Genomic DNA, 15,454 nt, shown 5'->3' with positions numbered 1-15,454 from the left:
TTCAGTTCTGGTTAATCCTGGTTCAGTTCTGGTTTAGTCCTGGTTCAGTTCTGATATAGACCTGGTTTAGTCCTGGTTTAGACCTGGTTCAGTCTGGTTTAGTCCTGGTTTAGACCTGGTTTAGTCCTGGTTTAGTCCTGATTCAGTCCTGGTTCAGTCCATATACGGCGCAAAAGTTCAGCATCTTAACAGTTCTTTTGATTAGAGTAAATTAAAAGTGCTACAATAGTCGTGTAATGTTTTACATTTTAAATACAGTAATATTGTAATGTAACAAATGACTTTGAAATGACAGTAACAAGTCATAAATAACACATTACAGTTTTAAAGTCACTTGTCCAACAGTCAACATCTTGTAAAGTTGTTGTAAACCAGAAGTCAGTTTGAAAAATAAATGCAGCCTTTCATTTACAGATCTCATCTAAATATAAAATGAACTGAACTTTGAACTAGTTTGAAATTAAAATTGTGAACTATGAACGTGAACTATTCACTTTGAACAAGTGTGAACTGAACTTTGAGCTAGTTCATGAAAAGTGTGAACTTGCACAACACTGGATGTAACAATATCCAAATCTCTTGCTACAATATTTTCATGATTTACATCTCACAGTACGATATTTATTGTGATATTTTGTGGCAAACAAAACTGTTAATATGCTACTTTTTCCTCTTAAAATGCCTTGACAAGACTTAATCCAAAGAACTAAGATTTAAAAGTGTTAGAACTGTTATTTCTTCTTGTCGTCTGCGCTGAAATGGAGCAAAGGATCATGGTCGATGTAGTTCCCTCTGTTTTTTTCAGCTGTTGCTGCACCATAACTGTTAATTCAAGCAAAGACACTTGTAATTCGATATATTGTGATGGTCCAAGATATTATTGTGATAGCTGATGGTACGATATCATGATATTTCGATTGTTGTTACATCCCTAGTTTGCTCTCTCTGTACCTGCTGCTGTGAGCCTCGTCATTTTACTCTTAAATGTTCGTATTAACCCGCTCTGCATGATTCTGGATGAGTAATTTCACTATTTTGTTCCTAAATCAAGATATGAACATAAATAACAGACCAAGCAGACAACTTCATTCCCCGAGGTCGCTCCCTCTAATGTTAACACCAGGTTTGATTGACAGCTAATGTGTTTCGTTGGCCCCTTTCCTGCTTTTCGGCGGCCACATTTAACCACCTCAGTCATGATTTGCTCTTGTGGTTGCTATGATACTCGCAGTCAGATTTCCAAATATGGAGCCACACTTTGTGATTATCAGACAATAAAGCAAAGCCCTTGGTAGACGCAGACAGAACATAGTGGTCTTACTTTGACCTCAAGAGCAGTGGATACTATATATTTGTATACGTATCTGTAAGATTTTATTCATACACATGGGAGGAACTGTGTACAGGGTTTTTAAGCTGTGGATTGAAATACATCCAGCGCGTGCAGGCTGAGCATTAAACAGATCTGGCCTGTCTCCATGTACCATAAGCACTGGCACCGTTAGCATCCCTCCTCCTATTGTGTGTTGGTTTAATGTGACAGAAACCGGCTGCTGCCAAATGAAGCAGTGGAGACGGGACAGTTCTACGAGTCCTAATGTAATGTGATTTCCCATAAGGATCCAGGAACAGATTGCGTGCTGAGATATATAGATATTCTCAGAGGTGCAGACGTTTACTTCTTTGGCATAGCTGAATGTTTGTAAAGAAAGTTGGAGTATGGTGCCAAGTCTCCGAGCGCCGTCTTTAAATATAGTCCACAGTCTTCAACACAATAGAGACTCATTATAATTGGACATATTAATCAGTTGTTACCAAAGCTTGATGTATCTGTTCTTCTTACAAGTACATTTTATACCCCAGTGTGCTAAGTAACACCTCCCAAATCACCTTGCATAGAAAAAATAGTCTTGGAACTAACACTGTTTTCAGAAGATAAAGTTACAAAATCAACTTTTAACCATGTTATAGTTGTTTTCTTCTTCTTGTTTTACTCTGTCAGAGTTTTATTTGGAGTGATTTGTGCTTCTTTGGGCAACTGTTAATCTCTTACTTTCAAAATGCCATATTGCGGTAAAGCTCTGAATAGTCAATTTTGCATAATAGGTCTGCTTTAAAGATGCATAGTGTAACTTTTTTGCTGAGGGGTTCATCAAATTTTTTTCTTCATGGAGATAATAATAATACATCTTTATTTATAAAGCACTTTTAAAAACGAGGTTTACAAAGTGCTATACAAAAAGTATAAAAATAGCAGACAGAAAGCACACAAAAACCAGAGGTGGGACCACGGCGAGTCTCAAGTCACTGGTGCATAAGTCCAAGTCAAGTCCAAGTCATCTGCTTTGAGCTTCAAGTCATTTCAAATCTTTAAACCAAAGTACCAAATATAGCTTAGAGTTTTGCAATTTATATAAATTCTAAGATAAATTGTACTTAAAAATCATAGTATATTTATATATGAGCATTTATAGTTTATTTATAGATATAAGAGCTGTAGAAATTAATTTAGTTAATTTTTCCTTTGTAAATGTCTTGACAAGATCTTAGTGTGAATCATTATGGTCAAAATAGAAAAAAATTCAGATTTAAAAGTGCTTCTCAAGTCACAGGCTTCAAGTCCAAGTCAAGTCCCAAGTCACTGACCCTCAAGTCCAGGTCGAGTCCCAAGTCTTGGTCCTTTTTATCAAGTCAAGGCTCAAGACCCTAAAAATAGTGAGAAAAAGTCTGACTCAAGTCCAAGTCACGACTTGCAAGTCCCACCTCTGACAAAAACAGACAATGATACAAACAATCCAATGAATTCTAATAAATAAATAAATAAAGAAAGAAATAGAATAAAAAGAAATAGGGAATAGAAACAAGCTAAAACTAGTTAAAGGAAGGTGAACCGATAAAAATGAGTCTTAAGAAGTGATTTAAAAGATGATCCTGATGGTGTGAGTCTTATCTCCTCAGTCAGGTCGTTCCAAAGCTGAAGCGCCCGGACTGAAAAGACTCTCAGCACCTTCGTCTGGAGCCTGGACTTTGGAACAGCCACAGAGACCTGCCTGAAGATCTGCAGCTTCGGGGGCTCGTACGGGGTTTAAAGTTCTGAAATGTAACTTGGTGCAAGACCTAAACAAGCTTTAAAAATGATCAGTAAATCGATTCTAAAACACATAGGATGGTAGAAGATGTTATTGCTTTGTCTGGTATTAAACCTTTTTATTCTAAACCATGCTCAAGTTACAGGTCAGATCTGTGGAGAGGTGACCGTGCTCAGTCAGAATGCCTGTTTTTCTAGGTATTTCTGAGCAGTAAAACCGCCTGTGTTTAATGCCATACTTACATACAGGCAGAGCATTGACATATCCACAGAAACAAGCCTGAGGGACCCTGAGCCGAAGAGTTACACAAGTTCACATACAGTGTCTTTAACTGCACCAACTCACATTGCATTTTTGATTTATTTATTTATTCATTTATTTATTTATTTATTTATTTATTTATTATAAAACATGCCATAATATAACTTGGCACACAGCAGCCTCAGTCGCCCTGGTGGTGTTTTCACGTCAGGTTCTTTTTCTTTCAGATGTTTTGTTTACATTCAGAGTGTGCTTTTCTTTAGCTCTGCACAGTTTATGAATGAGGCAGAGCAGAGGTCAGGACCAGTCTGCTGGAGCTACTACAGCTGTTAAACAAATACACACCCACCGTATGAGCAGAAATATACTGCTGCTTTATTGAGACTATAGGGTTTGTATATAAAGCTCATATATTATATAACTCTTGTGAGATTTTTAGCCACTTTATAATATAAAAAAAACCTTAATATTATCACAAAAACTTATCAAAAATCAGACCTGAAGTATTGTTTTGCTTCATTCACACAGCTAAAGCTCAAAATGCTCTATTCCACCTTGTGATGTCATGTAGTGTTCATTTTCAGGTTAACAGCTCCTTTTACCTTTTGTTTAGTTGAGACTGGCAATTCCAGGGCTGAAATTCTCCAAATCATTCTCGTGAAGGTGTATGGAGTGAACAATCACAGTGGAGCAATATCACCTCATGACATCACAAGGTGGAAGAGAAGTGTTTTCGGTAACACTTTATAATTACTACACCTTACTTAGCCTTAATAAAGCATGAACAAAGACTTAATTAATAATGAACAAAGATTTAATGAATAATAATTCACACTTAGTAAATGCTTAATAAAGCATAATTCGTCTTCACTTTAGAAAAGCTCTCAAAAAGACTTAACTAACAGATAACAGCTGCCTGAATGATCATTGCATTACATTATTAATAATTCATTCTGTCATAGCTTATTAATGATTAATAAATGCTCAAATGGTTAGTCCATGAGTAATTAAGTATGAAATAATTATGAGTAACTATTTACAGCACAGGCAAATTAAGTGCAAGTGCTAATTAAGGTAGTAATTAAGTAGTTACTAAGCATGAATCATTATTAATTAAGTCTTTGTTCCTTATTAATTAAGTCTTTGTTCATGCTTTACTAAGGCTAAATAAGGTATAGTTATTATCAAGTGTCACCGTGTTTTCTGTTTGAGAGAACTAAATATGCAGGGTTTGTATGAGTGAAACAAAACAAAACTCCAAGTATGATTCTGATGAGGAACCTAATTAATTTAAGCATCATACTGGAGGTGATTACAAAACAGTCAAAACAGAACATGATGGTTACATTGTGTATGTTGTCATTTGTTTTGGTTCTCAAACTGATTATAGAATAAGAAAGTAGAATGAGCTCCTTACTTCCAGCTGCCAGTTCCTATGTGTTTTCAAATAAATTGAAGTAGTCAGAGACCTCGTTTACACTGAAACGAATCCGCGTATCACTGTATTGGAAATGATCTGCTTCCACACACGTCGTTTCTGTGTGGAAGTCTTCCCTATTCACACAGCTTTGAGAATATGTGTTTACATTTTACAGAAATGAAACTTAAAATCACATCACTCTTTTGCATTAACTGAGCGCTCAAAAAAACAACTCTCTATTGTGCCCGATGTGGTTCAACTTCTGTCGGACTAAAGGACACGACTCAGTGGAATATGAGTGTTCTTTCTGTGACAGAGGGGTGTTCTGCTGATGGTGAGTCTGTTCTGTGTTTCTGTTGTGTTGGAGATGGTTCATGTGAAACTTTTCAGAGATTATATGTGTGCAGGTCATACTCATAGACCGTTTATATGAATACATGATAGCCTCTTAGCATTTACATCAGAGTGTCAGTGTTTTCAGTAGTCCACACAGTGCCGGATCAGATGAATTCGTGGGAGCTGGAGGCACCAGATCGTTCTGTCTCTGGGCTAATTCAGTCGGATTAGTGTGAACGAACACTGCATCCACAATGAAAACGACTCGAATATGAACTAGTGTGGATGGAGCCAGAGATTGTTAGAAGAGGCATGGCCATGGACTGTATATAAATGGACATAGTTTCAAATAGGAAGCGATCACGGGGGCGCTTCTGGCTCCATCGACTCTGGCTCTAATTGACTTTACATGGAAAAACTATCACCTGTCTCTGTAACTGTTGTAGTGAGTCTCATCATTTTGGTCTTAAAATATTTGTGTTACCCTGCTCTATGTACATGATCATGGTTTCTTATTTTATTTTGTCTGTAAATATATTCCTATTCCTGATATGGATCTCGGCTCCAAATTTGCCCCATAACTGCTAGCACCGTGAGCTTCATTTGACTTGAGCTGTGGGTGATAGCACACTCACTTAGTCCACTTTTTACACCGTCTATGAGCATGAGGACAGAGTTCTAACAAAGTAGAAGTTTATTTATGATCAGTCCTGAGAACAAGAACCTTCATAACATTGTGACAGTTTTGTCCAACTGTCCATCCTAGTCAAGTGCAGTCCAGTCCGGCTATGCTTCCATTGTAGGGAGTATTATATCATCCCACTGAGAGGCAGCAGGCTCCTGTATATACCATATTTTCTGCACTATTAGGCACTCTAGATTATAAGGTGCACTGTCTTTAAATGGTCTATTTTCAAACTTTTTTCAGGGAGGGTGCTGTCTGGGACCAACGGATTGTCGACGTGTTCGCAGTGACTCAGTTGTTCAGTTGTGTCTAGAAGTGGCACATTAATCCATGTATCATTCATTCATTAGTTTTTCAATATAAAACCAAAAATAAGAAAACGAAAAAACTACAGTTTTCTTCGTTATTTGTCTCCAAAACCAAAATGAAAAAAACGGATAACGATTCGTTTTTTTCAGTTTTCGATTTTGTGTTTAAATGAAGAATGGAAAAAATGGATAACGGCCGATCCAGGTCTGGGACCAGAGTGGGACCAGAGCGAGACCAGGGCGGATTCCGAACTTTGACTCTGAGCCTCCGCGGGGTCCGAGCCTCAGCTTTGAGCTCCGGCCCTGCCGTGGCCTCTGAGCCTATGGTCTGGTCCCAGGCTGGTCCCGATCTGGTCACGGTCTGGTCCCGGACCTGGATCAGTACCGGTTCAGTCCATATGCAGTGCAAAAGTCCAGCATCGCAGTCACGGAAGTCACGTAAAAGAGAAACGTTCTTCATTTAAACACAAAATCGAAAACGGAAAAAACGAATCGTTATCTGTTTTTTCATTTTGGTTTTGGAGACAAATAATGAAGAAAACTGTTGTTTTTTGTTTTCTTATTTTTTGTTTTTATATTGAAAAACGAATGAAGGAGTGATACACGGATTCACGTTCCTCCGTTCCGTTCCTCGACGGCGTGGAGTGATGAGTGTGTCTGTGGGTGTGTTTCTCTGTGTGGTTGCTGTCTGCTCTGTGTGTGTTGTGTGTTCTGTGGGTGTTGTGGCTTTGTAGTTTACTGAAGTCGTGCTGGGACACCCGAGTGGATTCGTGTATAGGGCGCTCTGGTTTGTGGGGCGCACAGTCATTTTTTGATGGAGTTGGAGGATTAAGTCCTATGGTGCGGGAAATACGGTACAGGTGTTGGGGTCAAATGCTTAGAGCAGACAGTTCCTCCATCTCAACACTGTCCCCTGCGGAAGTGTGTGTAGTCTACCTCTTCCTCTCTTTCTATAAGTCTCTCTATCGCTATTAGGGATGCAATGATATGGTTTTCCCATGATTCGATACATGGGTCATGATATTGATTTGATTTTGATACATTTTAAGGCGCAAAAAAAAAAAAATCTCATGTAAGTTTTTTCTGCTAATGAGTAAAATTTTAACCCTATGATGCTAATGAAACAGAGACAGTACGTAGCTCCTCCCACACTGCCCCCTACAGTCTGTGTTTTTACAGACACACTGCGTCTCCCATCCTCTTTCTGGACTCAAACTCTGTTATATTACATAGAAATTTCTCAGAGACCATTTTCTGAGTAAAACTTATGAGGCAGAGTCTGAGAAAAAGATGTGTATATCGTGAGTCACGTCGCGTGTGCGAATATGAGTGCGTTTGATTAGAGCAGAAGCCAAAAGCGATTTTAAAGTATTTAAACTTTTATTTGAATATCTTTGTCATTCCTGGGTCTATCAAAGTAAAATAAAGTGAGTGAAAGATCAAACTCTCCTTTGTTAGAATATTACAGCTGTAAGTCCCTCTGGTTGTTTTCTGCTGCATCTGAGGAGGACGCCAAGAGAACGGTTTCCCTTTCGAACCAAAATAAATGACACACAGAGCGCATGGAGGGACACGTGCATATGGACATGCGTATTGACTGCTCTTATGATAGGATATTATATCGAATATCGTTAATCCGTGTATCGTTCGTTCATTCCTTTTTCAATATAAAACCAATAATAAGAAAATGAAAAAACAACAATTTTCTTCATTATTTGTCTCCAAAACTAAACTGAAAAAATGGATAACGATTTGTTTTTTTCAGTTTTTCGATTTTGGACTGATCCAGGTCCGGGACCAGAGTGGGACCAGAGCGGGACCAGAGTGGACTCCGAGCTTTGACTCGGAGCCTCCGCAGGGTCTGAGCCTCAGCTTCGAGCTCCAGCCCTGCTATGGGCTCTGAACCTCCGGTCTGGTCTCAGTCTGGTCACGGTCTTAGTCCCGGTCTGGTCACGGTCTGGTTCTGGTCTGGTCCCGGTCTGGTTCCTGTCTCATCCCGATCTGGTCCCGGTCTAAGCCCCGCTCTGGTCCTGGTCTGGTCCCAGTCTGGTCCCGGTCTCAGTCGCGGTCTGGTCCCGGTCTGGTCTCGGTCTCAGTCTCGCTCTCGTCCCGGTCTGGTCCTGGTCTCAATCCCGGTCTCAGTCCCGGTCTGGTCCCAGTCTGGTTCCGATCTGGTCCCGGTCCTGGATCAGTCCTGGTTCAGTCCGTATGCGGTGCAGAAGTCCAACATCACAGACACGAAAGTCGGAAAACGGACGTTATTCGTTTTTTCCATTTTTAATTTATCGAAAAATTAAAAAAAAACTAATCATTATCTGTTTTTTTGTTTTTGTTTTTTTAGTTTTGGTTTTGGAGACAAATAATCATTTTCTTATTTTTGGTTTTATATTGAAAAACGAATGAATGAATGATACACAGATTATCGATGCATCCCTAATCTCTCTCTCTCTATCTCTCCATCTATCTATCTATGTCTTTCTCTTTGTTTCTATCTCCATGTATCTCTCTTTTTCGATCTCTCTATTTCTTTCTGTATCTGTGTTTATATTTACCTATCACTCTGTGTCTCTCTCTATCTCTATCTATCTCTCTCCATCGGTCTGCGTCTCTCCCTCTCTGTCCCTCTGTGTCGTTTTTCAGCCCTGCCTCACCTCTCCCTCTCCCTCCCCGGCGCTGGTGTCTGTACAGTGGGTGTGACAGCTCGGCCTCGCTCCTGTCTTTACCTCTGCGCCGCACACTGAGCACAAATGATGATCGACAGGACGAGTTCAACTTAAGGAAGCAGATGTTGTACAACAGACAGAGACTGCACCAGGATTAAGTCTGTGTACTCCACTTTAGTGCGCTCCTGCTTTGGAACGAAGAGTGTGTGCTTTGGAATTGAGAAGATTTTAATAATACAGGTTTAGGGTTTTAGGTACACTTCATTGTGCCCGTAGGGAAACGTGTCGTCTCCTTCACTGGTGCTGGGGACTGTCCTCAGGACCTCAGGGGATCTGGAGCTGGTCTTGGTCAGGACTAGGTTAGCTGGAGGATTTGACCTTTATGCAGGTTTTGGGTTGATGGGGGAAACCTGGAGTGGAGTGAGGTAACCCATACAGACACATGGAGAACATGCAAACGCTGCATAGGGATAGAACAAGGCCATATATTTTGTTCCTTAACAATCCTAATAAATGATGTGCACCTAGTTTTACAAGCCTAATTCATTTCGTTTGCACTAACTGGGACTATACAGAGAGAAGGTTAGTTGATTATATGATTATCAGTGGTTCAAATCCTGATCTTGACATCATTCATTGAGCGGTGAAATCCATGGTGCAATTCCAGCTCCCACAGATGAATACTGCCTTAGTGACTTGTAGTCTGTGTACTAGGGCCAGGCGGATATATCGGTTGGCCAGTATTATCGGCCGATATGGGCACTTGGAGACATATCGTCTAGTGGCCTAAATCTTGCTGATCTGGGCTGATAGTCCACGTGGGCAGGTTATACCTCGTTATAAAGCCAAGACTGTATTAAGTCAATTTAATCCAATTTACAGAGAGATAAATGTCCTAATATGTGGCGTCTCATCAGTATTTATCGGCGGAGTCATTTGTCGCACTGCCTCTGAACACACCACTGGAGTCACGTCACTTACATTCGCTTGTTTACACCCGCAGCTCCTGTCAACATGCTGGATTATATTATATTTACGAACAACCGTTTTGAGTCAGGATTTAAAGGACACTTATTACTGCAGACTTGTGATCTGAGAGGTTCCTGTGTGAGCGATGTGTGTGTTGCAGATGTGTCGGTTTTGAAGCTTCTTTTTCTTCATTCTCATAGTTTAGCTCTTCGCTGCTGTAGCTCCCACACATAAACAGTCTGTTTTCTTACACTGGCCTAGTGTAAAGTGACTATAGCGTCTGCACATGAACCTGCATTGATATGTAAATGAGCTGTGAACAGAGGTGTGAATGATAATTAAAGCATAATTAATTACCACACCACATTTACTGCTGAAGGCTGATAGCGGTAGTTTTTACTTCCTTCATTGGCTAGAATATCATGCAAAAATGTCATTAGGTCGACCTACTGTCTTTAAATGTGACGTAAAGAGCTAAAATAACAATAAATGTCGCCTAAACAAACCCAATTTAAAATCCAGTAGAGCCTGAGCTAAGTTTTATAATCAACTGAAGATTTATAGTGAATTTTTACATTGCTAAATATATCTGGTTTTATATCAGCACCTCTAGTTCCCATTTTATCAGTATCACATTGTCCACAAAAAAAAAAAATCCATATCAGTTGGGCCCTACTGTGTACACTGGTGTATGAATGGGTAGGTGAGTGGTTTCTTGATTCTTTGAGTCTTTGAATGCCTTGAAAGACAAAAAGTGCTGTATAAAAATGTGACCTAGTATTTTTTCATTGTGGTTAAGCCAGGAAAGTTCCACAGCATAGTTATCTATCTGCCTGCCTCCAAGGAGATATGTATATTTAATGCCACACTATGAAACATTCCAGTCAAACCAAGAGACAAAACGGGCAGCATGTCTCTTGCTTTGTTTCAGAGTGCACCGGAAAGTCATTTGTATTTAGATTTAAAAAAATATTGTACAAAACTCATTCTAAATGTGCCCTCTGAGTGAGCGGTTGGAGTTGAAAAGGTGTTGCATAAGTATTCGTCAGCAGAACTCGCTTGATTTAAGATGAGAGGAGACACTCACCTTGTGCGTACCTTCTTTTGGTCTTATCTCACAGTCCTCCATATGGACCAAACTTTGTACATTTGCAATATCGTATAAACAAGTGGAATCTCCGCCTCAGCACTTTGTCTGGAGTTTGAAACCAAAGCAGGTATAACAGATCAAACTGCGGCGTGTATTACAGGCACATCTCTCCTCCAGCTCAGGTCCCCACGCAGGCTGTGATTAGAAGAGCTTTTATTTCACACGAGCGTGGCGTCTTTCATGTGTACGCACTTAAAAGCATATTGATGTTAGTTGCGCAGTAGCAGATGGGCAGGGCTGGCCTCCTCTGTGTATGCTGGTCATTAGCAGTGAGTTTAGTGTACTCAAATACTTTGTCAGCACTGCACTGGGAGGAGTTAGGGCAGGATTGAAGTGTAGAGCCTTCCAGGAGTGACGCGTTTAGAATAAATAGGGACACAGCCTGGGATGGACAGAAAAGTTCTATCCCATTTCTTTTAAAGAGTCTGTACTTGACTTTTTTTTTATGTATTTGAGCAAAATGTATCTTACCCAGAGAGTCTAATTATACAGACTTTTATTGTCCAAATTTGATTGGCCAAATCTGTTCTGGTTTCTGGAAGTTGTGGATGATGAATAATTAGGCTGATTCATCAAAACTCAAGAAAAAAACAAAACAAAATGGATTTAAAGAGCATGTTTTCAAGAGCCTGTGATCAATACAAGCAGCCACGGTCCTGGTTAGGAGTTTGATTTTCTACAAAATAATGAGAGTGACTCACTGTGATGATATTTGAGAGGAGCGTGTTCAACAGTAAAAATAAGTTCCAACAAAGTCTGTTCTCTCTGGTCAGATTGTGTTCAAATAAACTCAGATTAGAATCTAAATAAAGCCTCAGACAGAGCAGTGCCTACAGTTTGTATCACACCCTCAGGAGATATTGATTGTTGATAACATCAGCTGCAAAGTATCAATATACTTTTCTCCCATCATTCTGCTTTTTTCTTCATGCCAATGTGTGCAGGTTTTTCTTTGGTCCAATCAAAATCAGTCCAACTCTCGATTAGAAAAGTCATTTCACAGCAGATCGCCTTCTCCCTTCTTCATAAAACACAATCATAATGTCATTTGATACTTTTCAGTGATGTCATGCTGGGGATGTTCTACATGAATCTCTATTGGTAGAATGTTTATCAGTTACCATGGTGACACAATACACACATTAGCAAACACAACCAATTTGAACACAGTCTGAAAACTCAAGACAAAATACAAAAGACACATTTTCAGGAGCCTGTGATCAAATGAGCTCTTTCAGGTTAGACTGTGTTAAAATAAAGATCAGATTAAAGTGTAAAGGTCTATTCATACTTAATAAGAAGTATGAAGTATGACAAGAAGAGATCAGGTTCAGAGCAGCTCTTAATTTAACAGCAGTCATTTCACTCATGTACAGTTACTTTATTTACATCGGCTACTGTTGTGATGAAAAAACTGTAAGATACTTCTCATTAGACTCAGTGCAGTAGTGGAGGACGTTGTGCTTGTTGAAGTCCACGATGAGGGAAAGAAGGACAAGAAAGGAGGTATTTTTGTGAGGGGGCGGGGCAGTTCGGCAGCAGAACATCTTTTGAAGTATGAAATGTCAGAGCCCAAACGAACTTTGTTCTTGTTCTTATCACGTCAAGAACAAGAACAAAGTTCTTATGTTCTTATGAAGTATGAATAGACGTTAACTTGAATAACAGAGCTTCTAACAGAAGAGTCAAATCTCCAGACCCATCTGTCTACACAACATGATTCACAGTTTTTATCTTTCCTGCATTATTTGCTCATTACTCTTTTGACTCTTGTAATATGTGTTTGTCTTTGAGTGTCCTGAAAAGGGTTATATACTGTAAATAAAATGTATTATTATATTATTAGTAGTAGTACTTTCAGTTACTTTCCCACCAGAGAATACTGATGACATCACGTGCACGTGCATCAGTATGAGTCCGTGATGGTGATATTTGTGTTGTGTTTCAGTACATAGACGAGGCCCTCCCCCCGGAGTCTCCTCACCTCTACGGCCTCCACCCCAACGCAGAGCTGGGCTTCCTCACCCAGAGCTCCGACAAACTGTTCCGGACCCTCCTGGAGCTGCAGCCACGGGACGGGGGCGGGGCCGAGGGGGGCGGGGCCACCAGGGAGGACAAGGTGAGACACACACACATCCACATATCCCATGCTTTTCGGGGACATTACACTGAGTTCAGTTCATTTTCTGGGGACTGATCCTAACCTTAACCATAATCACTATTAAACATAATCACTATTAACCAGAATCACTATTAACTAGAACCTTCACCTACATCTTAATCTTAAACTATTTTAACCCAAATCTGAACTTTGAATGAGGTTCTGATATTAAAGGATTTACTTCATGGGGACCTGAGTTTTGCTTTTGGTTTGTATTTTTATTGTAGTTTAAAGAATTTTAACTGTTTCAGTTCTATCTATGTTGTAGTAAAGGGCATTCAGATCTTCTGTTAATTCTGTTATTTACATACATTTATAATGATGTTCTAACTTTAACTATAAAAAAAGAAATTAAGTTTGAACCTTCAAAAATCACAATTACATTTTTCAGATATATTTCACTTGGACACAATAATAAATAACCCGTATTACAATTTAATAAAAAATAAAAATAGAGAAATAGAAAGAAACAAGCTCAATCAGAAATATCAACCTGGTCCCATGAGGCGTCGGTGGGTCAGTTCATCACCACAGAAGCAGTTTATGAGGAGCTCAGCCCATATGACATGATCATTATATCCACAATACAATGTGTGTATGTGTACAGGCCCATGAACATTAGTGTGATGTTGGTCACACATGAGAATGTCTGTGTTTACTTGTGTGGAACCAAAATGTCATTGTTCATGAGTTGTGTGTGTGTTAGTTGTGTGACTGTAGATCAGTGTGTTGTGTATCACCAGAAAAACAACAAATGGAAATTATTTTCCTTCCAATTAGAATTTTAACAGCTACACTGAAAGAGAAAGGAACTGTTATAATTAGTGATCATCTATGAATATCTGACTATACAAATGCATAGAATTATAAATAGATAATAATTTTTCTGAGATTTTGAGACACTCCCGTTCCTCGAGCTCCATCCTTCCCAGAGTTACAACCAAAAACACATATTTGACCTTGGTTACCTTGGCCTTCAAGTGACCTTTCAACCTGTACCATCCAGTGTGCCCCGGTTATGTGTGTGCCAACTTGTGTGATTGGGTGAATATTTTAGGCTGCAGCTGGTTCAGAAATTGCTGTGACCTTTCAATTGACCCGCGTGACCTTAAATGATCTCAGATCCTCACCAAACTGCCAACCAAATGGTCCATAAATGGCAGACACACACACAGGGTGAGTACAAAACCTGGTCAACCCTTCAGGGACCAGGTAAAATAAAAATCAAGATTTAAATGATCCACCCACATTCACATTCGTAATCCACATTCACCAAGGGAGGCAACACCGGGCGAGTTATGCCACGATCTGCCAATGGATCGTGAACTCCTGGGCTAAGGATCAGTCTCAAGTGTCGTCAAGTGTTTCTCTTAATGCTCCTTATAATCCAGTGCACCTTATGAAAATAGATGAGAGAATTCAACATTACTGATGTTGTGCTTCATAATCCGGTGTCTTATAGTCTATAAAATACAGTATGTCAAGAAACCAGGATACTACATTTGATTATGTACACAGTGATATGAGTGTCCTGATTTCTCAGCACATGGAAACAGCAGATCCTGAATACTGCCCTAACCGGAACATGGTTAATAACTGGGATACTGATGTGCCTGGAAACTCACTCAGTGTTGCAAGCTTGAATGCTCTGGCCACACTAAAAAGATGAAGTACCTCAGCTTCCAGCACACAGAGGTCCCATAATCCCCCGCTCTGCTCTGGCACTGGGCGGGTGTGGGAGGGGCAGGAGCACGACAGGTGCTGCACTCGCTCTGCTCCTGTCAGAGTCAAAGTGATCTCACTGGGCGGACATTTGTGAGCAGTGCTTTGTGCTTCAGTGCTGCTGTGAGAGCCGCTCTATACCTGTGTCACATTTTAAACGCATAAATCACCAGCGCCACATAAAAACTGTTTACTCACGACGCTGCCATCCGACCACAGCCAGCACGCCCTGACTTTGACCTACACACTGTGCGGTTTTGTGGGGAAAACTTTCAATTTCGAATGCTTAAAAATTATTGATGCACAGTAAATATGGCTGGTTGGTCCTCTCACTTTGAGCCCGCGGTCAGAGAGGAGAAAGGCTTCGTATTAGAGCAGTGGTGTAATCCCTCTTTCATACAGCAGTGCTTCATGGGAGATTGATCCATGGCGCTTGGTCAGATTGAAAATGGCTTCCGGGTGGCAGCTCAAAAATATTGATTTGAAAAACATTGTCCATATGAGCACCTTTGTAACCTCCTCTCTCCTTGTATTGACAGCACAATGTGTGTGTGTGATTGTGTGTGTCTGCTGCCTCTGTTCAGGAGCACAGATCAGTCACAACACTGCACTCTGAGAACTTCTCTAGCTGTATACCTTTACTCCTATTTGACTAATATTTGTATTAAAGTAACACTATACTTGAGTAAA

General features: G+C 40.0%; 1 protein-coding gene across 2 annotated transcripts in view; it reads left to right on the top strand.

The window, feature by feature from the left end:
- Positions 1-15,454, top strand: part of LOC110154053 (dynein axonemal heavy chain 9) — a 567,616-nt gene that overhangs the window by 522,190 nt on the left and 29,972 nt on the right. For both annotated transcript variants that reach the window (XM_020917987.2, XM_055150409.1), the window contains exon 74: positions 12,830-13,000. In XM_020917987.2, the coding sequence (XP_020773646.2) occupies positions 12,830-13,000 (171 nt within the window). The remainder of the gene's footprint in view (positions 1-12,829; positions 13,001-15,454) is intronic.

Source organism: Boleophthalmus pectinirostris, unplaced genomic scaffold, assembly GCF_026225935.1.
Source record: "Boleophthalmus pectinirostris isolate CB_2022bp ecotype Guang Dong unplaced genomic scaffold, ASM2622593v1 HiC_scaffold_14, whole genome shotgun sequence".
Lineage (NCBI taxonomy): Eukaryota > Metazoa > Chordata > Actinopteri > Gobiiformes > Gobiidae > Boleophthalmus > Boleophthalmus pectinirostris.
The sequence above is the reverse complement of the archived record's forward strand: the minus strand, read 5'-3'. Positions and strand labels throughout refer to the sequence as shown.